Source organism: Fusarium solani (assembly GCF_023522795.1).
Source record: "Fusarium solani strain SB1 chromosome Unknown bctg00000008, whole genome shotgun sequence".
Taxonomy (NCBI): domain Eukaryota; kingdom Fungi; phylum Ascomycota; class Sordariomycetes; order Hypocreales; family Nectriaceae; genus Fusarium; species Fusarium solani.
The window spans coordinates 2624188-2649304 of NW_027072148.1; the positions used below are offsets into that span (position 1 = coordinate 2624188).

The 25117-nt window shown below is 53.3% G+C and overlaps 10 protein-coding genes across 10 annotated transcripts; 4 read left to right on the forward strand and 6 right to left on the reverse strand.

The window, feature by feature from the left end:
• Positions 1–1915: 1915 nt before the first annotated feature.
• On the reverse strand, positions 1916–2683 carry MRS44_012880 (uncharacterized protein; the record flags this gene model as incomplete). Its single annotated transcript, XM_046267767.2, has 1 exon — positions 1916–2683. The coding sequence occupies one exon, from the start codon at positions 2681–2683 to the stop codon at positions 1916–1918; it is 768 nt and encodes a 255-aa protein (XP_046126543.2).
• Positions 2684–4056: 1373 nt separating this feature from the next.
• On the forward strand, positions 4057–5625 carry MRS44_012881 (uncharacterized protein; the record flags this gene model as incomplete). Its single annotated transcript, XM_046277530.2, has 1 exon — positions 4057–5625. The coding sequence occupies one exon, from the start codon at positions 4057–4059 to the stop codon at positions 5623–5625; it is 1569 nt and encodes a 522-aa protein (XP_046126542.1).
• A 431-nt stretch (positions 5626–6056) lies between these two features.
• On the reverse strand, positions 6057–7921 carry MRS44_012882 (uncharacterized protein; the record flags this gene model as incomplete). The annotated part of the gene is made up of 8 exons (XM_046273084.2): positions 6057–6594; positions 6641–6806; positions 6851–7148; positions 7198–7286; positions 7333–7347; positions 7396–7508; positions 7561–7755; positions 7815–7921. The coding sequence occupies 8 exons, from the start codon at positions 7919–7921 to the stop codon at positions 6057–6059; spliced, it is 1521 nt and encodes a 506-aa protein (XP_046126541.2).
• Positions 7922–8911: 990 nt separating this feature from the next.
• On the forward strand, positions 8912–10617 carry MRS44_012883 (uncharacterized protein; the record flags this gene model as incomplete). Its single annotated transcript, XM_046272326.2, has 5 exons — positions 8912–9060; positions 9107–9298; positions 9344–9477; positions 9526–10364; positions 10414–10617. 5 exons carry the CDS (start codon positions 8912–8914, stop codon positions 10615–10617), a joined length of 1518 nt encoding a protein of 505 aa, XP_046126540.1.
• Positions 10618–11123: 506 nt separating this feature from the next.
• On the reverse strand, positions 11124–12431 carry MRS44_012884 (uncharacterized protein; the record flags this gene model as incomplete). The annotated part of the gene is made up of 2 exons (XM_046282632.2): positions 11124–12076; positions 12134–12431. 2 exons carry the CDS (start codon positions 12429–12431, stop codon positions 11124–11126), a joined length of 1251 nt encoding a protein of 416 aa, XP_046126539.2.
• Positions 12432–13002: 571 nt separating this feature from the next.
• On the reverse strand, positions 13003–14296 carry MRS44_012885 (uncharacterized protein; the record flags this gene model as incomplete). Its single annotated transcript, XM_046272325.2, has 2 exons — positions 13003–14005; positions 14052–14296. The coding sequence occupies 2 exons, from the start codon at positions 14294–14296 to the stop codon at positions 13003–13005; spliced, it is 1248 nt and encodes a 415-aa protein (XP_046126538.1).
• Positions 14297–14539: 243 nt separating this feature from the next.
• On the reverse strand, positions 14540–16179 carry MRS44_012886 (uncharacterized protein; the record flags this gene model as incomplete). The annotated part of the gene is made up of 3 exons (XM_065618947.1): positions 14540–15910; positions 15959–16088; positions 16148–16179. The coding sequence occupies 3 exons, from the start codon at positions 16177–16179 to the stop codon at positions 14540–14542; spliced, it is 1533 nt and encodes a 510-aa protein (XP_065475019.1).
• Positions 16180–17078: 899 nt separating this feature from the next.
• On the forward strand, positions 17079–19071 carry MRS44_012887 (uncharacterized protein; the record flags this gene model as incomplete). The annotated part of the gene is made up of 3 exons (XM_046282631.2): positions 17079–17085; positions 17132–17886; positions 17938–19071. 3 exons carry the CDS (start codon positions 17079–17081, stop codon positions 19069–19071), a joined length of 1896 nt encoding a protein of 631 aa, XP_046126536.1.
• Positions 19072–19519: 448 nt separating this feature from the next.
• On the reverse strand, positions 19520–22705 carry MRS44_012888 (uncharacterized protein; the record flags this gene model as incomplete). The annotated part of the gene is made up of 1 exon (XM_046271572.2): positions 19520–22705. The coding sequence occupies one exon, from the start codon at positions 22703–22705 to the stop codon at positions 19520–19522; it is 3186 nt and encodes a 1061-aa protein (XP_046126535.2).
• A 551-nt stretch (positions 22706–23256) lies between these two features.
• MRS44_012889 (uncharacterized protein) lies at positions 23257–23502 on the forward strand (the record flags this gene model as incomplete). The annotated part of the gene is made up of 1 exon (XM_065618948.1): positions 23257–23502. One exon carries the CDS (start codon positions 23257–23259, stop codon positions 23500–23502), a length of 246 nt encoding a protein of 81 aa, XP_065475020.1.
• Between the last annotated feature and the right edge of the window lie 1615 nt (positions 23503–25117).

A 25117-nucleotide genomic window follows, 5' to 3' on the forward strand; every position in this document is an offset into this window, starting at 1 on the left:
AGATGGCAATGAAACGGCACACTTGTGTCTAGAGCTAAGAGTATGCTATGAATAGGTCACGGATATTGGTCGGGACATGGCGGCGGCTGTTTGGAGCTCGGCGGTTAGGAGGGGGAGTGGAGGGTGGAGGGTGGAGGGGGAGGGGGAGTTTGACAGGGCGGCTAGGGTGAATCTGCTGAGGATGGGGAGAGCGGAGCTGGAATATGGATTCATCCGTAGCACGAAAGGGTTTGAGCAAGCGCCAGAGGTTTTAAGCGGGGTGTTGAAGACCAGAGAAAGAGACGGAAGCATGTTCGAGCCGTCTGTCTGTCTGGCCATGTTTAGTTCAGATGGCATGTACATTAGTGACATGTTGACAGGACAACTAAGAAAGAGGCTCTAGATCTTGACAGCCAGCCGATTTGCAGGTTCGAGAGCGGTTCATGACAGTCCAGCATGGGTCACTAACTCTGATGTGGCGGACTGACAGTCAATCGGGCGCCTGGGGAAATGAAACGGGGGCTACAGGGATTCCGGGTGAGAAGTGGTGTGCCAGAGTCAAACGTGGAGCCAGAAGAGACGGAAAAAGGACCACAGAGTAGAATGCCCGCGGGGATCGCCAAATGCTGCACGAACGACGGGAAGTGTATCTTGTGCAGAAACAACATGGGTATTTTTGTTCTGGCGAGAATGCGCATCATCGTTGCCGAGAAGCAGCAGCAGGGGTCTTGTGTGAAAAGATGAAACGAAACAACCCCTGCAGATCTATTCAGAGCATCTTTTTTAAAGTTCGCCGACGATTGTGGTTTGCCGCCCAACTGTTCTAGGCGAAGAAGAAACGGTTGCCCAAGAGGGAACGATAACAAGAAGATGCAATGTCTTGGTGTTGAAGAGACAGTGAGTTCACTGGGATTGTGTTGTGGGGGTCCCGTGGTTATCCAATTGGCCAGCCCTTCCAGGCGCGCGTTTAACTCAAAAACACATTGGCGACTCCCGAAACAGACTAGCTCATCTATTTTGAGAGCAAAGCTAATCCATGATTGGACATGACCTCACAAGTATCCCTACCGCAACATTTTGCGGCACAGGTACCTGTCCACTCAGAAGCTCTCCATCTTGGTTGACAAGCGCCGAGGAGGGTCGCGGGCCGGGGTGTTGTGTTGACAGCGGCAAAGCGTGTAGTGAAGCAGACGGGGCGTTTCAGGTAGACGAGAAGCAAGCAGGTGAACAAGTTTCTAAGCCTGTATGTTTCTTTAAACTGTCTGGTGAGGTTCTTTGTATAGTATCATTTCTTGTGAGACATTGACGTTTTTGGAGACGCCTTGTTTCTGCCTACCGTTTGCGCCATTGTCTTTGCAAGGACGTCATCTGCCGAGCCCGGCGTTTGGGTACTAGCCGGTTGCCACGACAAAGATGGGCGGTTGTTTGAAGATGTCATGAGGAAAGTAGGGCTGACAGCCCGAAACCTGATGACATTATCTTTGAGAAGCTTGGCAGTTGTTTTGTCAACTTGCTGAGGTCAATTCCCATCTTCATCATCCACCTGAGGATCACACGATGGTGTGCTTGCAAGATGAAGTTCAATTGACGCCTGGGTGTCTCAATGCTCTATGCTTATGTTTGTTTATCTACAGGGAATTATGTTCTCATAAGTGTGTATACACAACCGAAAAGCCCAAGCCTGCGGTTGTTTCGGTTTGGCACTGCCGGAAGAGCTTATCTGATAAGACGTCCAGAGTCCACCATCCTCCAAGCTGCCATCTTGGTGAACATGACCACACATCCTTCATCAGAACGAGTCCCACCAAAGCTCAATGCCGATGCACGCCTCGGTATCAAAGCGCAATCAATTGCAATTCTAGGCCCCTCAACCCGGGTATGTTGTTCTCATTAACGCGACTCGCATGATTGAGTGTCGCGTCCTTGCAGGTTTGCCTTAGCAGACGAAGCATCCACGCTCGTAGGAATGATGGCTTGCTGAGGGAACCTTCTGGAAGCCAGCCTCTTCCTTGGACATTCTGAACAGGGTGCAGGCTTTGGAGCCGCCCCTGTTGATGAGGAAGAAGGCACAGTCCGCGACCTCGAGGCAAGCCGCCTTGCATGCTTCGACGCCGGAGACTCCGGGGATGATGTACTTGAGGCCCGGTCTGGGCGGCACGTGGCCATCGTCGCCGCAGACCAGGCCCTCGGTAGGACAGGAGGCAGGTTCGGATGAGGTGGTGGATGTCGTGGTGGTGGCGATGGATGATCTTGGCTCTTCGGATGTCGAGATGATGATGGAGGTTGTTGTGGTGACCCCGGCGGTGGTGGTAGCTGACGTTGACCCGGCTGTTGTCGAGATAATAATGGAGGTTGTGGAGGAGGCTGATGTTGACTCCTCGGTTGATGAGCTGGCGATTGAGATTGTGGTAGAGCTTGTGGTTTCGGTGGAAGCCGTTGTCGACTCCTCGCTAGTTGAGACAGTGGCTATTGAAGACGTCTCCAAAATGGCTGTGCTCGTAGTCAATGTCGGAGACAGAGCGACAGAAGATGAGCCCGGTCTGCAGACAAGCGCATCAGCGCCAACAGCAGCCAAAGCGACAGCAAAGCCGACAATCATCTTGAAAGCCATTTCAACGTCGAAAAGTTGAAAAGAGACGACGAGAATTCTCCACCCTTTCACGAACTGCTCGTCTTTTGCTTTTAAGGTCTTGCGCTGTCCCATCTTAATTTCCCGGGTGGCGTCGAGCTAGACGTTGGCGACGGACACTATTGCCAATAATTCGACGGCCAAGAAGCCACTCGTCAACGGTCGTTGGAGAGAGGGTTCCACAATCGGCCGAGACATGCTTAGAGGTTGTTGTCTATGAGCTGTTGGTAGAATGTTTGGTCTTGGGTGTTCTGGATAGGTTCAAGTGTATCTAGAGTGCAGAGCTGAAGTAAGGAATAGGTGTTCGGGAATTGTTCCCTGTTGTTTACCCGAAAAGGATTCATTTCCCGCTACGGGTGAGCCCGAAACTGACACACGGCAGAACCCCGCTGACAACGGCATGTTGAGTCAATGCAACAAGTTAGGGGAAAGTGATAGCATGACCGCCTTTTTCATCTAGGCAGCAGCAGCTACTATGGGTCAGATACGATGCTATCGTTGGCTACAGGAATAAGTAGCTTTCGCTGCTGATCGTAGTTGAAACCCGGTGGGTAAAAAGGCAACTAAACAAGGGTCGTGATAGCATCAAACAAGTGCCGATCCGTACTCAACCGACTTTAGCATAACAACCGAAATTGTGACATTCGGTTAAACGCTATAAATGAGAGAAAGTAGCAATTCACGCTTCAAATAATGAGTTATCAAGTCTTGGGCCGTCTTGAGTCGCGACATATTGCTGCATTCCTGGCGGATCTTTTGTTGATATAGGGTAGCCGGTTTCGCCCAACCTGCACTGTCACAGGTCGTGATCCCACTGTGGCAAGCTTCGTATCTGCGTATCTGCATTGAACAGCCTCCAAAGACAGGGATCCAAGCCTCCCATCCATTCAAAATGGTTCGCCTCAGCCATATTCTCTCAACAAGGCAACTTGTAGGGCTGCAAGGATACTGATCTTGAACGAGAACGAACTCTTAAGTGGAGATGTGAAGCTAAGGCAGCAAGGCGGTGCTTTTGGCAGGTTGCCTCTTTTGGCTTTCTGTATCCAGTTTCAAAGTCACGGGTACCTGGGGTTTCATTCTGCACGGATGGATCGGCAGGTATTTTGGACCCTTTCTGGTTTGGTGAGCCTCGCGTCTCTAATGCACGCACGTCATGAAGGATTTAGTCTCTTGCGCAGCCAAAAGGGGACAAGAAAATGTGAGTGTCTGATAGGTTGGATATTGCACAGCCCAAAGGTGACAGAAATAGTGAGCGTTCAACAGATAGGACACTGTCTGCTGTATTCTGTCATTGATATCCCCACCCCCCAGCTGGACATGGCGATGCAGGTGAGACGATAGGCAGCGAAGGCTATGAACATGCCGTCGAAACGAATATATAACTGGCCTGCTTGGCCTTCTAAACTTCTTTCCATGCATCGCAACCTCAGACACCTACATCACACAAAATGGAGTCCCCAAGCACAGCTGGCAGTATCCTCGGCCAAGGGTCAGCGCTGGCCGCTCTGGATGCTCTGTTCCCCGGTTTCACATCAGTCCGCAATGCCACCTTCTTGATGTTCCTCGCGCCGTACGTCTACGATGCTGTCAAGGGTGTTGTCAAGACTCGACTCATCTCTTCTGTCGAGATCAGCGCAAGCGATGAGATTTACACCTATGTCATGCGCTGGGTTGCCGCCCACAGCCTGTCCAAGAACAACCACCGTCTGCTTGCGAGCAGCAGCATCAACTCGGAAGATGATGATGAGGAGGACGGTGATCCCGACTTGGCGGAGCCTGCTAGCGACAATCTCGCTGATCTGAGGTCCAACATCTCCCTTTACAATGCTCGACCGCTGCATTGGACGCCCGCCATGGGGACACACTTTCTTCGTTACGGGGGCCGCTTCTTGACTTTTACCAGGTCGTTGGAGGAGAACAACACTCAACCTTTCGGTCGGCATATTGAAAAGATTGTCATATCGTGCCTTGGAACAGACGCGACGGTGCTCAAGAGGCTCATCTACAACGCCCGAATGGAGCACCTACAACAGCAGAGGGGACGCACAAGCATCTATCGCGCAGTCAAGGTTTACGGCGATGACCTCGCCTGGTCCAAGTACATGTCCAAGGCAACGAGGCCCATGTCGACAATCGCACTCGACGAGTCCATCAAGGAAGGCCTCATCAAGGATCTCCAGCGGTACCTGGATCCCCGGACGAAGCGCTGGTACGCTACTAGGGGCATTCCCTACCGTCGGGGGTACCTCTTCTCCGGACCCCCTGGTACCGGCAAGACGAGTCTGACTCTTGCGGCTGCTGGGATAATGGGTCTGGATATTTACATGATCAGCCTGAACTCGCCGCTTCTCTCCGAGGATACTCTGGCGACTCTGTTCCGGGATCTGCCCCGCACATGTCTTGTTCTTCTTGAGGATATTGACGCGACAAACCTCACCCACAAGCGAGAGGTTATTTCGGTCGAGTCCAAAACCCCTGCTGGGCCAAAGCGCGTTCGGGAGCGGGAGCCCGTCTCCCTCTCGGGGCTTCTCAACGTCATCGACGGTGTTGGAGCACAGGAGGGACGAGTCCTCGTCATGACGTCGAACCACACCGAAAACATTGACCCAGCTCTCCTGCGCCCAGGAAGAGTTGATTTCTCGGTCAAGTTTGGGTTGGCGACTTCTCACATGGCTACACAGCTGTTTACGCAAATGTACGAGGACAAGGCTGAAGAGGCGGAGGAGGAGATGAGGATGTCACTGAAAGAGACGGAAGATTTGAACTCTTTGGCTGTCGAGTTTGGAAAGAAGGTTCCCGAGTTGACGTTTAGCCCTGCGGCTCTTCAGGGGTTCCTGCTCACGCACCAGGATGATCCTCATGGGGCTGTCGAGGCTGTTGAGGGATGGGTAGAGGAGCGAGCAGCCCAGGATAAAGCCGCGGCCAAGGCAAAGGAGGAAGCCAAGGCTATTGAAGACGCACCAAAGGCCATTGAGGATACACCCAAGTCAGAGGTGAATGGTGAAAAGAAGGATTAGTGGGAATAAGCGAGGTGGAGAATAATAAGGGTAAAAATGCTGTGATGTGAGGAATACTCAACACAATGATGACAAGACAAGACATGACAAACACTGAGAATAGCACAATAAGATGAGGCTAAGATACTTCATGACTCTAATTCATATACGTCGTTACTTGGTCTATCTATCAATATCTCTATAGGTATCCAACCATGCCCCCATACCAAGCCCACCAAAAAGACCCACCAAGTGCAAAAAGAAGAGTCCTAGAGAACCTCATGGGGTGAACCGGGATCGAACCGGTGACCTTCAGATAATTCGAATTCGAATGTGATTGAAGTTGTAGCTTCAGTCTGACGCGCTCCCAACTACGCCACCGCCCCAAGTTGCTTGGATGTCGGCCGCGATAACTCTGCTCAGGTGTCCGCCGTTCAGGAGCAGCACTCGCTCTACAGCTTCCAGCGGAGAAGAGTGAGGGAGTGCTTGGGGAAGGTAAAGGTTCCTTGGCCGTCCCACTTGGACTCCTTGATGCCGACTTCTTCCTTCTCGGCTGTGTTGACAACCTTGACGTCTGCGCCGCTGACCGTGTGCACCTCAACTTCTCCGCTGACAAGGCCCTTGAGCTCAGTCTCATAGTCCTTTTCCTCATGGATGTTGACAACAGCCAAGTTGACAATTCCGTCCTTGTCAAGAGCAGCAGAGACATCCAACCAAGGAGTCTCGATGGCTCCGCGGATCCAGGCCGGCTGGGTGTCACCTGCGTACTCGCCGGAGCGGACGTTGACGGCGATGGTGGAGCCGCGCATGTACTTGCTGTAGAGGAGGAGAGGCCACCAGGTTGACTGCTTGAGGATACCATCCTTGGTCGTCATGAGGGGCGAGATGACGTTGACGGATTGGGCGATGTTGGCCATGCCCATGTGCTTAGATTGGCGGATGAAGACGTTGAGCCAGACGCTGACGGCGAGGGCGTCGGAGAGGTTGTACCTGAGATGTTAGTATTGTTGGTGAGTGAAAATGAGGATTTACTTACTTCTCTTCAGCACCCTCTTCTCCAGGAGCGCGGACGGGATCCCAAACGTTCCACTCGTCGAAACAAATCTTTTGTCGTCGAACTGAAGGAGGAACACCGTTCTCAATGCGGGCGAGATCAATCAAACCAGCCGTAATCTCAATAGCCCTCTCAGCAGATCGAGGAGCTAAACTTGTCAGTCATGCCTCATCAACTAAGCGTCAAACATACCAGTAGCGTTCTTGTAGTGATCAGAGCTAGCAGTATACACATGGATACTGTGCATGTCGATCAAGCTCGCCGTCGTGCTACCTCCCAGTCCGTGGAGATCGAACTTGATGCACTCCTTGACAACGTACGAGTCCCAAGTGCTGTAACCCGTCTCACCACAGAGGATCAGCTCGACGCTGGGGTCGAGAAGCTTGATGGCCTTGGCCCATTGGTAGGCCTGCTTTGCGTAGTCTTCCTTTGTCATCTGGCCGACTTGCCAGGGACCCCACATCTCGTTTCCGAGGGCCCAGTACTTGACCTGTTGATGGTGTTAGTTGTGAGTTGGAGTTACGGTTTGGGGGATGTACATTGTAGGGCTTTTCGCGACCGTTTTGACGACGGAGGTTGGCGTAGTAGCTGTTTCGGTCAGAGTTGCAGTACTCGACCCATCCGAGGGCTTTGTATGTTAGTGAGAGTGTTTGAGATGTCTGGCATCTACTGACCTTCATCAAGAGTTCCTGTGACATGTTAGCAAGTATATCTCTTATTGTCATGAGTATGCTTACCGGTTCCAAAGTTGAGGCAAAAGTAAGGCTCAGTGCCAACAACCTCACACCACTTGAGAAACTCATCGGTTCCAAATTCATTGCTCTCAGTGCCGATCCAAGCAAGCTCAGGTCTAAACTCGTCAATATCCTCTCCCAAACATTAAACATTCAGTGCAAACTCACCTAGCAGGTCGCTTCTCCTTGGGTCCAACACCATCAAGCCAGTGGTACGTAGCAACAAAGTTACCACCGGGATACCGCACAACGGGAACGTTGAGCTCCTTCATGGCCTCGATGACATCTATGCGGAAGCCGTTGGCGTCGGACAGGGGGTTTCCCGGGTCGTAGATGCCGCCGTAGATGCAGCGGCCCATGTGTCTGGGCGCGGCACGTCAATACAACCCTACCAGGAAATTGGGGGAAGGGGGAGTGCTCACTCTGTGAATCCTCCATAGATGTTGTCTTCAATCTTGGAGATTACGGCCTTTGGGTCGACGGTAATGGTTGGACGTTCGTCGTCCGAGATGCGAGTAAAGGTGGCCATGACTGAGTTCTACTGTAGTAGGTCACACAAGTTCAAACATACACAACAAGGCCAAGCACACGGGGATTCTCCAACATGCACACACACTTGTGATGTTGTCGATTCTAGATTCCTTAATGCTCAGTCACGAGAGACACTCAATTTATGCAACTCAAATCTCACGCCAGACACATTCTCTCCATGCCATATCGTGCAGTGCCCACCGCTTCCCTCGGTGCTTCGACGGGACTCCTCTCACCGCGTCTCTCGTCCGGTTCGTGCGCTTGACGCGGACCCCAGCGATTGGAGCGCTTCACCTGTGATCATTCTAGGTTTCGATCGGCATAGTAAAGCACCCCCGCAACGACACGAGACGTGGCCGGGGCCCCGGTCCAACCACATGGTGGCGTGAGCTTTTCTTTTCCCTCGGCCGGGGGAGTAATTGCTACGCCGGAGCTAGCAGGGGAAACTCCACCAGTCCCGTCGAGTTCCCATGTCACGGTCTGCGAGACCGGCATGTTGCTAGAGCCAAGCCTCATCAACTGGTCGGGACACATTCCGGCCACTGTCAGTTGAGCGCTTGTAGAGCAAGTCAGCTAACAGCAGAATACTGAGTCTAGTTCAGGTCACAAGGGATCTCACCGAGGCTCTTGTCATTCCGCTCTCTCCACAACGCACTAGCAGCCTGGCCCTGTCAACCCACATTGGCGATCCCAAAGACGGTAGTCACTCCGGGGACCCGCAGAAAGGTATCCCCAAGGCCCATGCGGGGAAAACAGAGGGAGGATGAATTGCCTGTTGATGATGAGCATCTTTGCAAGATTGCAAGTTCGGGGCTCTCGTGCCGTCGCGCCAGAGTGTGATGGACCTAGCCCTGTCCCCCGTTCTCCCGTTGTGTCGGGATCCTTTGACCCCGTCCGTATACGACCTCGACGTGTTTAAATAGAGCCGTTGATCGCCTCTCATTTTTGTGATTCTCCAGTCAACCACTGCCAATCCAAGATCTTCATCATGGCTCTCCCTCCAAAGTGGTATCAGTTTGCAGTGTCCGTCTTTGCCTCGCTGGGCTCTCTGCTCTATGGCTATGACTTGGGTGTCATTGCTGAGGTGATTGCCTCTGGCAACTTTATCAATCAGTTTGGTAACGACCCAAACAAGATGTGAGTTTACCCACCTCTCTCTAAGAGTCTATACTGACTCTGATAGTGGTGCTGTCGTTTCTGTCTTCACTGGAGGTGCCTTTTTCGGTGCCATGTTTGCTGGTCCTGCTGGTGATAAATTCGGCCGCAAGTATACTATCCTGATTGGTGCTCTCATCTTTATCCTCGGTGGTGGTCTTCAGACTGGTGCCTCGCATATCGACTTTCTGTACTCTGGACGATGTCTCGCCGGTGTTGGGTAAGTTTTCTCAGTCTAGTTGCTGTGCCTGACTAACATGCCCAGTGTTGGCTTCCTTGTCATGATCGTTCCTGTTTACCAGGGAGAGCTTTGCCATCCTGATATCCGTGGAAGAGTCACTGCCCTTCAGCAGTTTATGCTTGGTGTTGGTGCTCTCATCGCTTCAGCTGTCGGCTACGGTAAGTCCCCATAACTCTGCTTTACTCTACCATAACTAACACCCCCAGGCACATACGTTGGCTTCGAGGATCACGACTCTCGCCAGTGGCGCATTGCCCTCGGCCTGCAGTGTCTCCCCGCCGTCATCCTCGCCGCCCTGATCCTCTTCTTCCCCGAGTCCCCCCGATGGCTCATCGACAAGGGTCACGTCGACGAGGGTCTCAAGACTCTCGCCCGCCTGCACTCCCAGGGCAACGTCGACGACCCCTGGGTTCGCGCCGAGTTTGAGCAGATCCAGGAGCGCATCGCCGTCGAGCACGAGGCCGCCGCCAAGAGCTACCTCGAGCTGTTTACCGACAGGTCTTGCTTCCGTCGTCTCTTCCTTGCTGTTGCTCTGCAGGCTTCCGTTCAGATGACTGGTGTCTCCTGCATTCAGTACTACTCTGTCAAGATCTTTGCCAAGATTGGTATTTCCGGCGACGAGACTCTTCGCTACCAGATGATCTCTTCCGTTATCGCTCTGGTTGCTCAGTTCACTTGCATGCTTCTCATCGATAACACTGGTCGTCGCTGGCCCCTGATTGGAGGCAACTTCTTCAACGGAATCACCTTCATCATCGCCACCATCCTTCTCGCCAAGTTCCCCCCTGGTTCCGAGGGAGGTGGCGGCGCTGCTGGCTGGGGTTTCATTGTTATCACCTGGATCTACAACTTTTCCTTCAGCGCGACATGCGGTCCCTTGTCTTGGATTATCCCTGCCGAGATCTTTGATATGAAGACTCGTGCCAAGGGTGTATCTATTGCTACCATGATGTCGTTTGCTTTCAACACCATGATTGGCCAGACTACTTCTGTCGCTCTTGACGAGAAGGACGGCATTGGCTGGAGATGGTACATTGTCTTCATTGTAAGTTCCCTCTTTACCAGCATCTCTGTAACCAAGCTAACCAAACCAGGTCTGCAACATGACCAACGCCCTCTTCTTCTGGGCCGTCCTCCCTGAGACCGCCCACCGACCCCTGGAGGAGATGCGCTACCTCTTCACCGAGGCCCCTCTGTTCGTTCCCTCCATGGACAAGGCCAGGTTCGCCGCCGGTCAGGATCTCGAGAGGCGAGCCGAGGAGGTTTCTCAGAAGCAGGAGTTGGCTCATGTCAACTAAAGCGGCTGTTGAAGCTGGCACAATGTAGTTAATAGCATCAAGTGTGTGTAGCATGCTTGTTGTAGACTGTTAATTGGAAGACGCGCTTGTGTACTCCATTCTGAGGCTGTCATAGATACTTGTTGTGATATCTGTGAATAGTATTGCATGACTAGAATGCAGAGGACCAACCTGATGTTCACATGCTTCAAGTTGCCATAACGACATGGTTCCCTCGAGCACGACCCCAAATGCACACCCCCAAGTTGCCACCCACGATCCCTCACTCGCCATGATATCTACACCCCTCCCAAGCAAACCGATCTCAACGGCTCCCCAGTTATACCCGAGCTGTCACCATCCAATCACGGACCCTCTCAACTACCCCTTGGCTGATGTGCGGCTAAGGGCATACATGAGCCAACGGGTATACCCCTGACCCTTCACCCGTCATGATATCAACCACCAGTCAGACGCCAAAGCACTTGTTAAACTTACTCCTGATACTCAACTCATATTAACTACCCCTAAAGACTGTTTCCAAAAAACTCAATCAACTTCTTGCCCGCCTCATCAACCTTGTCATACAAATCCGCATGCGTCATCCCCTCAAGTACAACCAGCTCCTTTGGCTCCTTGGCCTTTGCAACCGCATCTTCGCTATACCACTTTGTCGCCGCCTTTGTCCCCGTAATCATCAACAAAGGCCTCGGGCTGATCATATCAATAAACGCAAACGCGTCAAAGTTCCCCATGATATCCCAACTTCGGGGAATACACGTGTTCGTCGCTCGCTTGTGATATCCTCTCGGTGTGCGATAGTAATTCGCCAGATCACGGAACGACTCAGGAAAGTCATCTGGTAGATCCTCGTACTTTTCCGGTAGCATGTGGACAATTTCCACCTTCTCGCCTGTAACGTCGCTGTTGCGGTCCGAGGCTGCGGCTTGGAGTTGAGAGTGGAGGACGTCCATGTTGGAAGAGTCCTTGTCAAAGCCTCGACGGGCCATTGTGCCAACGCATACGGCTGCTGCTGTTGCGCAGGCTTTAATGCGGAGATCTGTCTGCGCTGCAAAAGGTACGTAACCACCAGAAGCACAAATACCAAAGACTCCAATCTTGTCGTTGTCAACCTCCTTTAGGCTCACGAGGTACGTAACCGCACACTTGATGTCTTCAACCCTCTGATACGGATCTTCAAGATCGCGAGGTTCTCCCTCTGATTCACCCTGGTAGGCGGCATCGTAGGTGAGACAGATGAAGCCGGCGGGTGCGAGGACGCGGGCGTAGTTGGCGGGTGATTGTTCCTTGATGGAGGTCCAGGGGTGGCAAATGATGATAGCGGCTCCGTTGCGGTTGGGGGCGTCCGAGGGGGGAGGTAGAGGTGAGCAGCGATCTTGAGGCCGCGAGAGGAGAATGAGACGTTCTTGGGAGTTACAGACATGTTGGTTGGTGTTGATGCTGATGTTTGTTGTATTGACTAGAAATTCGTCATCTCCTTAGAGCATCCCTCCATTATATATTCACAGCTCAACACCATCATCTTGATCAATCCCATGTAGATGTGGAGTGATGCCGATCAAAATGTCACCGTCAAAAGATTCTGGTGTCGTCTTTTCGGTATCGACTTTCGGACCCCGACAATCTTCGGGGTGGAGGCTAAAGGCAATGCAACCTCCGACTCCGCGACCCTGGGACGGAGGCTCCAATCCAACGGCTGCGGAGACGCCACTGGCTTTAACTTTGATGGGTGTCAGGCCACTTCGACATGGAAGCATCGGTTTGAGCTGAGGAGGTGATGACCGGAGGAGAGTTATAAGTCCGAGAGCATACATATCGCTTTGTCCTGTCTGTTCAGCTTTCGGACTCGGCTTCAGGAATCGCCCGTTGTTTTCGGGATGATTAATGGCATGTCCGAAAGTGATTATTTCTTATTGGATGTCTAACTACGAGGGTTCTTTGTCGATGAGTTGACTTGTCTCTTGATACACGTCATGGTTTCTGCTAGCTCCAAGCACATGCTGGACAGCGGTAAATGCAAGGGCACACCGGTTACAGTATGCCCGAGATAATGAAATGTGGCTAACGTGTGTTTGTGAGTGGTGTAGGGATATGACTGTTGGAATAGGTGAAGCTCTTTCTCTGAATGCATGTTGAATGCGAGCTAACAAGTCACCAAGTCGATGACAGAGACATCCGTGAGAAACTATTCCGTGTTCACGGCAGAGAATAATCTGCTTGTTGCATATCGTATACTCGTAAGATATAAAAGTCCGACCCTCCCGAGCTATTAATCGGACCCGGAGCCCGGAGTAGGTCATTCCCCCGTGTCCCTCCTCATTCTGAATGCCCTCACTCACCATGACACCCCCAAAGACTTCAACTTGACGACCGATCCCAAGTAAATCACGCCCCAGACGCCGACCCAAGCAACTCCTCAGCAAACCCCCCAACAGCATCCTTCATGGTATCCAAAACACCCTCCTCAACCCAAAAGTGTCCTGCCGTCGTAATCTCACGTCCTCGAAATCCTGACCCAGGTCTGTCACCTAACTTTGCTGTCCAGGCTCGTAATCTGTGTGCTGCCACAAACACATCTGTGTCTCCGTAGACGGCCAGTGTAGGATTCCAGATGAGCTTCTCCTCGGCCGCCACATCGTGAGGATCCCGGTTCTTGACGAGCGCTGTCGGTACCAAGGACATTGTAGCCAGGTGTGTAACAAGTCCTTGAAGCGGGGAAATCATGAAATACGCTGGCTTCGGCATGGTGAGGTCCGTGATGGTAGGTAGATGCTCCCCAGGCGGAGGAGCAACAGAACTACTCTGACTCTCCGTCGGACTGTGAAACAACCTCTGTCCATGTCTCCCTGACTTAGCCTTTGCAATGAGATCGTGAACACCACGTCGAAACCTCTCCTCGTCCAGCGAGAAGCTCCTCCTCCCACCTTCATGGCTCCGTCTAGGACTTCCCCCTTCGTCGCCGCCGATTCTAACGCCGCGCTTGCTCTTCCCTCTTATCGAGCCGTGCTCTTTCATCGCGGCGCGGGCGCTTGCGAGGACAATGTTTTGCTGTTCTGCGAGGTGCGCTGCTCGAAGGCGGACTTCTGCGGCATCGGAGCCTGCTATGGGAGATACGAATGGCTGGAGGAGAGCGTCGAGGGGAGGTAATTGGCTTGTTATCATTGCTCCGTATGAGTAGCCGCCCATGAGGAGGATAGGACGTTGTCGAGTCGTCATTGCATTGACGTCGATGGGTGCTGGACTCTTTGGGCCAAGACTATCCGAGGATTGAGGTCGAAAAGGATCGAGAAAGTGAATATAGTGTAGGATAAATGCAACAAAGGTAGCATAGTCGTCACGTTCTGGTTTCGAAGTCCAGCTCGTCTTGCCCGCCGAGCCACTGGCGCCTCTAGTACAATTAGCCATGAATCAATGCAGACCCTCAAAGTACGCACCGAAAGTTGAAAGTGCCGACTAGATATCCCTTGCGCAGCAGCTGAGCAGCAACTATATCCACCACAGGATCATCGTAGGATCCTCCCATGGGGGCATAAGGGTGCGCTACGACGGCGGCATGGCGCTGCCACTGCGGAGCGCGAGGGTTCGCCAACAGCGACACAGGGTGGTAGACGCGACAGTCGAGGGTGAGGCCGTCGTGGATGCTGGGGAGCGTTAGGGTCAAGGTCGGTTCGGGGAGCATGCTGGGCGTGTCAGTGACATCTTGCCTCTGTCGGGACCCCGTTAGTGATGATGTAGGGTCTGGGTTGGATCTGAGGGGATCTCGATAGCGGGAGATGTAGTACGTCAAAGCTGGGGCGCCAAGGGTGGTCCAGCCGAGGCGAAAATAGGTATAGCTACGTAATAGTCCAGGACAAGGGTCTTGACTCAATTAATGCTCGTATCTATAATTCTACATTTCTAACATACATACATAGGAAAGAAATCATTGCGCCTTCTTCTCGCCTGCATCCTTTGCCCTCTGTCTCCTCCTCTTGATCCATCCCCTCAGCTCGTTGACCAACCCCATCACCAGTGGAACCCCCACGGGGCCCAGAAGGGGAAGATAGACTGCAATCTTGTGCTCGTCTGGGAAGTACAGCTGTCCGACCATGCTCTTTTCAAAGAATGCTCGCTCAGCTTCCTCCTCGGCGATCCTTGCATGCAATAGTCCAGACGGGTCGCCTAGATTGGAGCACGCCTGCTGGAGATGTTCCATGGTGGATGCAACACCATCAGCGACGCTGCGGGGAATAGCAATGGATGGGAGAGCAAGAGATAACCGTGCCAGCGATCCAAGCGTTGAAGAAGCCTGCAGCAGCAAATCCGCAGAACGAATGCGCGACAACGTAGACAGCCTCAACGGCAGAGATCCAGACTGCGGTGTGCCCAGCAGCGACAACAAATGACCATTAAACGTCAGCATCGGCTGCTTCAGCGTCTTAGCCGACACATGCGCCGTCGTCTCGGGCAGCTTGAGGAGATACACGCTTCCCCACTGCGGAAACATCCACGACTGCGACGAGGTTCCTGCTTCTGAGTCAAGGCCGATCTGTTGGTCGCCCACGTAGATGACAAAGTTGACGGTCGGTGCTCCACCGATCGAGGGCGAGAGAGGCCACTCGGCGGCGTTGATGAAGGAGGCCAGATCATCCTTGCTAAGCACCTGCGACTGCGCGCCAGGCGTCGCGTAAAGCTGCACCTGCGTGTCGATGGTGAAATTGTGAATAGGACCTAGAATATCGAGCATGGGCTTCATGTATTCCTCGATCCCAGCCTCAATGTCCCACGTGTTCGGCACAGCGCCAGCCGTGAAGAGCGAAAACGTGAGGTGATACGTTGGCGCATATCGGAGTGATCGCGTGGTTCGCTTCGATAGCTGGTCGACCGTCTCGGGGCTTAGACCTGGTGGTTTGGCGTCGGGTGCTGAAGACGTGGAGAGGAGGTACGAGATGATGGACTGCTCCTCCACAAACGTCGACTGAAGCTCGTTGGCAATATACGTCGCAAGAGTCGAAGAAGACGAAGAGGAAGAAGGAACGGCATTAGGAGGGTATGCGATGTTGAGAACGGCAGAGTCGGAGTCTAGAGAAGCCGAGTTGCTCTCACCGGGTGTGAGCTGGATCGTCAACGCAACGTGGGAATCGTCGTCGGTGGTGGACTCTTTCGGGGCGAGCTGTAGACGGAGGTGATGACCAGAAAAGTCATTGTGATCGTCAAGAGCGTGCTGCGTCAGGCGCACGAGGTTCTGAGCGTCATTCTCCTGGAGCGCATCGGCCTTGACAGATATCTGGAGGGGGAACACTGGACGGCAGGCCTAGAGATGTGAGTTTGACGAAGCATATTGTGGCATTGATCATCTCACCTTTCCTTCAGCCCATTCTAGCATGCCATCGAGAGGAAGATTGGCACGGTAAATGGTGGTAGTCTTCCACCAGATGGGAAGACCAAGACACAGCACTATAAGCCAGAACGACACAACGACGCGGGTGCGCCTGGTAATGTCGGAGGGCTTCTCGGGAGGGGGGAGTTGAGCCCGAGTTTCTCGGCGGACGGCGCCGGAAATGATACTTGGACGTCCGCCATGATACCGTCCAGAGGTTGTGAATAGAGGCGCGGGGGAATTGTGCACCTTGGCTCTTATCGTGATTGTCCTTTTGGTAAGGGAGCTTGGAACACGACATCGCCATGTCACGTGATGGGAACGGTGGTTCGGTGTGTGTAAGCGCCGATGTGGAGATGCAACTAGATGAAGTCTACAAGATTCTGGGGTTGATGATGCAATGAGGAATTGGACATGTTATTTGCTATATGAAGCTGTCAAATTCATCAGGTGTATTAGCTAGAGTTCCTGCAAAAGACTAGGCGTATCTCATGCATGTATCCTCTCTATGATAACTGACATGCCCATATCCACAACATCGACATCTACAAACAGCTCTAGCAGCGCTTATCGTACTGTACCTGCAGCGTCCCATCAACCAGATCTCTCTCTATCTCTCCCCATCGTTAACAAAAAACACCCAAGTCATCACCACCACCATCATCATCATCATCATCTATTCCCCCTCATCCCGCAACTCTTGCCCTTCTCAGTTTAAATCCCTTCACATGTCGTACACGCATCCCCCCAAACGTCCGTGTCTCGGAGCCGAGGCATCATCACCACTCCGCAGGACTTGACCATGCAAGCTGCGTACTTGGTCCGACAAAGTCGTGTACGAATCGGGTAATTTCATCGCGAGTGTTGGTCGTTGTAAAGCATTGACGCAGACAAGATGTGCCTCTCCTCTTGATTTCTACTTAGTTCAACTCACTATAAATACTTCCAAGCCCCTTGTCTTCCCGCTGTGGAGAGTGTTGTCGTCACTGACATCTCCTTATCGCCATCACCCCATCGACCCACGTCAACAACACGGAGCTCGTTCTCTTCTTTCAGGTCCGACAGGTCCGAAGGCCTCAATTCACGCTCAACAACCTCTACAATGCCTGGTAAGCCCTCTACCCTCTTACTCTAACTCCCAATGCTAATCCTCAGTCCCCCTCGCCCTCGCGGCCCCGGCCGTTGCTGGCACCATCGCATACCTCAACGCCCGCTCTTCCACCTGGTACGACCTCTGCCTCCTCCGCTGCGTACTCGCCGGCGCGTCGCGCATGTACTACCGCGAATGGGTCGACCGTCTGAACCTCTTCTACCTCGTCGAGAACATCGCCAAGAATCCGAAAACCGCCGACCGTCTGTTCATCATCTTTGAGGGCAAGCGCTTGTCCTACGGAGAAGTCTATGATCGAGCGCTGAGGTGTGGACACTGGCTCAAGACGGAGCAGGGCGTTAAAAAGGACGACATCGTCGCTGTCGACTTTCAGAACTCGGATACGTTTGCTGTGCTTTGGCTTGGTCTTTGGAGTATCGGTGCGAAACCTGCGTTTCTCAACTATAACCTGTCTGGCGCGTCGTTGGTGCACTGTCTCCAGGCCGCGACGAGCAAGCTGTGCATCGTGGACCCCAACGTCGCGGACAACGTGGGACAGGATGTTCGTGATGCCATGGGCGAGATGCGCTTCGTCGTGTACACGCCAGAGGTGGAAGCTCAGCTCTTGGCTACGGAGCCTGTGAGGGCGCCAGACTCCGAACGATCCGAGAGTAGTCTGTCCAATATGGCTATCCTAATTTATACCTCTGGCACGACTGGTATGCCCAAGGCTGCTGTGGTGTCTTGGGGAAAGTTGATTGTTGCGGGTACAATGGCACAGAAGCTACTGGCTCGTGAAGCCGGCGATATCATGTATACCGTGAGTCTCACCCATCTCAGTCTTCAGCTCCATATTAACACTGACCTCTAGTCCATGCCCCTCTACCACTCCTCAGCAGCCATCCTCTCCTTCTGCGCAACCCTCCTTGGCGGCAGCACCCAAGCCCTCGGCCGCAAATTCTCCACAAAGCTCTTCTGGCAAGAAGTCCGCGAATCCGGCGCAACATCCATCCAATACGTCGGCGAGACCCTCCGCTACCTCCTCGCCGCGCCTCCCCAGTACGACCCCGAGACGGGCGAGTGCCTCGACAAGAAGCACAATGTGCGCGTGGCGTTTGGCAATGGTCTGAGGCCAGACATCTGGAATGAGTTTAAAGAGAGGTTTGGCATCGAGGGCATTTGCGAGTTTTATGCTGCTACTGAGGGCACGTTTGGGACGTTTAACCTCAGCAAGAATGATCTCACTGCTGGGGCTATTGGCCGGAATGGTTGGATATACAACATGATTATGAGCTTCTCAGTCACACTCGTCGAAGTTGACTGGGACACCGACATGCCAAAGCGCGACCCAAAGACGGGAAGATGCCGTAAGGTCCGCGCCGGCGAACCTGGCGAGATGCTCTTCAAGCTGCCTTCTAAAGATCCTTATGCCCGCTTCCAGGGGTACTACGGTAACAAGGCAGCCACGGAAGCCAAGATTCTACGAGACGTGTTTAGCAAAGGCGATGCTTGGTTCCGTACTGGAGACGTTGTTCGGTGGGATAGCGATGGACGCATCTACTTCCACGACCGTATCGGCGACACGTTCCGCTGGAAAGGCGAAAACGTGTCCACGGCCGAAGTCAGCGAAATCGTATGCCAGCACCCCATCATCAAAGAAGCCAACGTCTACGGCGTATCCCTCCCCCACCACGACGGCCGAGCAGGTTGTGCAGCAGTATATCTCTCCTCAGAACCCACGCAAGAAACGATGCAAAGCCTAGCATCCCACGTTCAAAGCTCACTCCCCAAGTTTGCCCGCCCTCTATTTCTTAGAATCGTCACAGAGATGGGAGGCGGACAGATCACGGGGACAAACAAGCAGCAGAAGCACGCTCTCCGTGAGGCGGGAGTCGATCCTGCGCAAAAGGACTTGGGAGAGGTTTATTGGCTCAAGGGGGATAGCTATGTGCCGTTTACAGACAAGGATTTCGGAGAGATGGAGGGCGGCAAGGTCAAGTTGTAGTCTAAGAGTCTAGGATACCCATAATGATAGTGCATACTCATTTCATCTCGTTTCCTCTTCTCCCTTGGACCGTCACTCTGACCCGTCACATCTATTTGAATCGACACTAGTTTGGTTCCCTATATCACTCCAACCCAGACAATATCTCACCCCTCACATCACCCCAGCCTCGGCACGGCACATGCATTCTATATCCCCCAAGCCAAGGTCCATTAGTCTAGTTAGCGCGTGATATCTTATATGTTATGATATGCCCATCCATGCCATGCATGCAGTGCTCCATGTACATTGCTACTCGACATCCTCCTCCTCCTTTCTTATACATAGATAGACCGTGACTCGTTTCGTTACACATGCCATGCCAGTGTTTTACTTATTTTGGTTTCCCGCGCTAATGTTGCTTGCCTACCCATCCGATGCGATGCCAATTTCACCTCCAGCAACCACCTCATGATCCTGCTATTCCCAGCCCAACTCGAGGCTGGCTTGGGCCGCCAGAGTACCCTGGTCCCATGCCGCTTCCACCAGTCGTCCCTGTCCTCTCTCTCATCCTTCTGCCCTCCATCAGCCCTCGCAATCCTCGCTTCTGCAGCCCAATCACGCTACTGAGCTCGCCACTCCACACAAAGTTCTCCCGCTCGCTACCACCAATCTCTGAAGAGCTCCACTCTGAACCGCTATGGCTTGTCGTCGCTGACAGTTCGTCGCTCGGAGGACGGTTAGGCTGCTGTACATTCGTGTTGAGACTAAGACCTTCGGTTCGCGCCTGGATATCTGAAGAAAAGCTGTCGCTAGCTCCATGGCCCAAGGAAAAGTCGGATGTGGCAGTAGGCGAGCCAATAGGGTCCAGGGTTCCCACAAAGAAGTTGGGGTTGAGCGATCCATCAATGCCACGACCTCCACCGGCAGCCATTGCTGTTGCGTTGAACACGGCGGCTGCGTTTCGGCTGTCAAGCAGAGCATGAAGTCGTTCGACGACTGCCTCAAGAAGCCCATCGATACGATAGGGTCGCGCAATTTGCAGGAGCGAGCAGAGAATCTGTGGTGTGCAGAGCGGAGAAGATGGCGGGGGTAGGGAGCTCGTGTAGAGAAAGTGAAGGAGGGCCTGGATCGTGAGATATGTGTGTGGCAGGTAAAGACATCGCGGACGTGAGTTTGGTGGTAGCGAATGAGGCGTAGGCGCGGCATTGATGTTGGTCGGATTGGCCTCATGGCCCATGGCCCCAGCAGAGATGCTTGAAGGTGCTGTACTTGCTGGGATACCCGTTGAGCCCAATGATCCAATAGTGCTACTCATGGATCCGGAGCTCTCGGCTGTCCTCGAACTCGGCGTGATGGTGATGGCCGATGCTCGTAGGGGATTGCTCGCCAGACCAGACCGGAGAGTCATGGCGTCACTTCCATCCTGAGTTGCTGTGCCCTCTCTCAGTAGCTGCACAAAGTAAGGTCCCCATCGTCGTCCCACAATCCTCGAGTTGACAGGGATCCGCTCGCCCCCGATGCACAGAATGTCCATATCTGACAGCTCTCGTAGAGTGAATGCCTTCTCGCCAAGCTCTTCGCTCGCCCTCGAGTGGTGCCTACCACCGGCCGTATACCCAGCTTTGCGCGCGAGACTGAGTCCAGGACCGGCATAAGGACTGCTGGCAGAGATGAAACCAGACAGAGGGCTCGTCTTGCGTGGGTTATCATAGAACCCAAAAGCTTCCAGCTCAACCATGCACACGTTGGAAAAGTTGATTCGTCGGTGATTATAGTCATCGACGAGGCTTCTCTTCCGGTTGCCCAGAATGACAAACGTGTTTCGTCGGTTCCAAAGCACTCCGCGATTCCAGCTGCCCTGGCTAAACACACTTCCTCCAGCATCAATCCGGCTCCACGTGAGCGTCCGCAGATCCAGGGCCCAGAGAGCATACTCCTGTCGAGACGAGGTGAGGTACGTCCCGCTGACCACAAAGTGTGTATCGATGACTCCGCCGTTGGGGAACCGCAATCCGGGAGGTGAGTATGTTCCCGACATGGGCCTCTCTGTCAGAGTTCCGTCTGGTGCGCGAATCTGCAGTTCCAGCTTGACATCCAAAAAGTTGTAGTTGCAGTAAATGAGCATAGACGATCCTGGTTCCCGGGCTTCCTGGCTGATTCCTCCCTCTGTTCGCTGCACCCCATTCGAGTGTCGTCGACCGAGCTTGGCTGCCACCGCAGGGGGCAATGGAGCCGTCACGCTTCTGTATGCACCCCAACTCCTATCCAGAGGCTGTGTGGATGTCCATTTCAGGCTTCGCAAGTTGAATACGCTGATTTGCTCGATATAGTTGTTCCTGCCGTCTTGTCCACCCACAATCACCATTTCAGCACCACCTGTGCCGTCAATGTTGATACCAATGCGACCTTCGTTGGGGTTTCCGGATGAAGGGTTATGCTGGAGGGCGGATAGAGGTGCGCGGTGCGAGGAGAAGGTAGCGGATGAAGGAAGTATACAGGCACAGTGGGCGTACCGGCCTTGAGGAGGGTCCTGGGTCGGGATAAATGTCCACATTTTAGTCGTGACGTCGTAAATGTAAATATCAGACATGACGGTGATTTCAGGTTGGTCACCGCCAGGGGGTTGGTTAGGGGCAGGCGACATGCCTCCATAGCAGACCATCTTGGTATCTCCAAGCGCGCACATGGAGTGAAAGTATCGAGGAGGTGGAACATCGCCTGTCGTCTCCAGCTTTGTCCAATGTCGCCTAATAAGATCCAGTTCGTACATATCTGATGTTAAAGGGGCAGGTCGGCTTCTAGACAGAATCCTTCCTCCAAAAACATAGAGCTTGTCCCCCAAGATTGTGGTTGTGGCTCCAACTAGCGCATGGGGCTCTCGGCCTGTCGTTCGATGCACATTGCACATGAGGCCAGAGAGGTGTGTGGAAGGACCTTGTGACGGTCCTCCAACCGGGTTTGAACGACCCTGTGTCACATTTGGTGATGGTCCAGCAGAGGTCGCCCCGGCGGCCCCTGGCTTCAGATTATTGTTGGGATCTTGGGGTCCCTCGTATCTGGAAGAGCTCGACACACTGCTCATGCTGTTGTTGGCCTCGTTAGCACCGTACATGTGCTGCGGTGGCGCCGAAGAGTTCGAATCCATAGTGCTTGTCCGGCTGTCCATGGCGGGTTCTTTTGGTGGCGGTGGTGGTACTGGCGATTGCGCCGGTGATGGATCAGGGTAGTTTGGCGTGACCTGACCCTCAGGGACGCTCGGTAGGTTTGTGGGAGAGTTGGAATCCAGTGGCGACGCAGAATCTCGATTGGGAGGTGGTCGGGGTAGAGGCTTCGCAAGACTATATTGTAGGCTCAAATTTCGAACATGCTGGATGGCCGAACTCTCGGATGGTTTCTGAACGCTCGATGTGGACGAGCTTGCAGAGTGTAAACTCGACGAGGAACTCTTTAGGTTGAGGCGGGAAGGGCTGCGAGAGAGCTTGACTGAGGGTAGCTTGCGAATGCCTCGATAGACGCCTGAGAGCAGATCGGGAGTGTATCGAGCGGTCGTCGGCGGCGGTCGTCCGTCATCGGAGTCTGAATCGGAAAAGTGGGAAAAGTCGTCGACGGCGGGAGGATCCTGCCGGACTGTTAGTTCTGAGGAATCAGCCATGTCGGTTGGCGAGTGGATGGCGCAAGTAGCAAAACATGAGATGATGGATCTGGCAAAAGACAAGGAAAGAGAATCGCGGGGATAAAGGGTAGCACTGGGCGAGTAGCTGACCAAATAGGAACTCGCAAAATGACAGCTGCCCTCGAGACGGAAGCCAAGGAAGGGATGGGAGCCAAGGGAACGGGTGAGCCTAACAGACGTTGCGCTGGAGATCGTGAGGGCGATCCGGTGAGACCAGGGAGGTCACCGCTCAAGATGGGTCTAGATGGGGACTTTGAGCCAGGGTTGGCGAGGGCAGAGAGATGATGACGGAAGCGTAAAAGGACAAGAGGCGTAGTCGAGAGACACGAGGACTCAGGGAGGTGAACGGAAGGGGCCGTGGCGGTTGCTGGTCGCGGGGGAAGAGGCTCCGTCTGGAGACAGGACCGAGATGTGACAGGCGGCCAACCGAACGAGGATAAGAACGACAGGGACACGGCGGGACAGAGAGAACAAGACAAGGACCAGGCAGCGGAGGCAGGGGAAGCAAGGCGTACGTACCGTTCGTCAAGATGCCCGAGAGGCCGCGATACGGGGCAGTCGGTCAAGAGGTTGCAGGTGGTAATTTCGGTCAGGGTCGCGGGCGTGGAATCGAATCTGTCGACGTCCAGGAGGTTTGGGCAAAACGGGAGAAGTGGACAGCCGAACCCGAACACTGGAGCGCACTGCAGCTAGTGCAGCGCACAAAGTCTAGATCCAACAACCACTCAGAGACGTCCGAGCGAAAGCAGGGTCGCAGTGGCAGTCTGAAGTCGTGATGAAGGGGACAAATGGACACCGACACCAGCCAGACGAAGTGACAGGGCGTGCGTTGGCAGCCCGCGCACGGACACTAAACGAACGTCAAGGAGGGGATCCGAGGGGTTCGTTTCCAGGGGGGTCGAGCTGTAGCACTAGTCCGCGTGGGAAACGGGGATTTCTCCTCGGGGGTTCGACGCGATGCGAAGCTGCAGGTGCGAGGTTTTAGCGCCAGACGAGGAGATGAGATGAGACGAGACGAAGTCTCTGTCTATTCAGTGAAGGTGGTGTTGGCGGCAGCAGCTGCGCTGTTGTGGGCGTTGATCGTCGTGGACCCGGGATTGGTGGTGCGCTTCTCTGGGGGTCTCGGTCGGTCCCAACGGTGGAGCGGATCCCTTGGGCAGTATCCGTATCCCGTTCGCGGAAAAAAGTCAGGGGCAGCGACGGTCAGATTCTGAACCTAGAGAAGTTGCTTTTCAGCGATTGGGATCGACGATTATGACGATTTCTCGGTCTTGATCTTTCGGTGAGGAAAATGATGGAGGAGAGACGGGTTGTTTCAGACAGCATGGTGCAATCAGCGCTCAGAAGGAGCTCCAGCAGTCACTAGAGGAAGGCGGCAACCACTGGCAGACGGGATGATTCGACCAATGAGAGTGCACAACCTCCAGTGGGAAGGTGCGGCGTAGTCGTAGTCGCCGTCCACTGTTTTACCGCCAAGAAAACCGAACGCGTTAGCTGTCAACCCCCCTAGAAAGTGTGACAGCGCCTAGAACTCCAGTGGAAGCAATGTGTTGCTTTTTTAGCGACAAGGGTCCCTGCAGCTAGGTTGGTCTTGTGATGGGTGGTAACCGCTATGGAGGTACTGACGTAAGATGAAGTGGGTAGGTGGTTTTTGTCTCTGATCATAAAAGACATGATAAGTTTCAGAATAAGGGTGTCTAACTATTCTAAGGTTTAGATAGAAGATCTTATTAACTAGGTGTTTGAGGATATTGTTTGCATTGGGTATCGTAATTAAAATGCTCTTATCTCCACATCCGCATTGGATCCCATCCACCTGCTCAAAGGGGTGTCTTTCGGCTTGACTCTTGTTATGCTTTGCATCTGCTGGGATCTAGAGTTTCTCATAGATGTAGAGTTTGTCTTGGCATCACAAATAGGCAGGCAAGGATATTTCGGCTTTGGAGCGAGTACGCGACGGTTTCTGCATACGCTACGACGTCTTGGCTGCTTGAAATTCATCCCAACTTTGCCCATGCATTCTAAGGCAATGCTACGCAAGATGTGAATATTAGAGGTTGCTTTAGAGTAGTTTCACATGCTGCTCGTTGGAGGCGTGGATACTCAAGGATCAATGTCAGCGGTGACAAAAGATCCCCTCTACGGAAGTCCAGAGATCAACATGTAGGACGAAACGAAACATTCTAAAACCACTCCGACCATGATTCCCATTCTAGACATCAAAAGGCAGTTTCACACCCCACGGGGCATCCATCTCGGCAGCCTTTCTAAACTAATCAAGAAACTAACCAACCCGCATATACGCGAGACCACAAACGACAACCAAAACAAGGATTAGTTCCGAAACCGTCACCAACAATCAGAAACATAACGGCATGTGACCGAAACGCG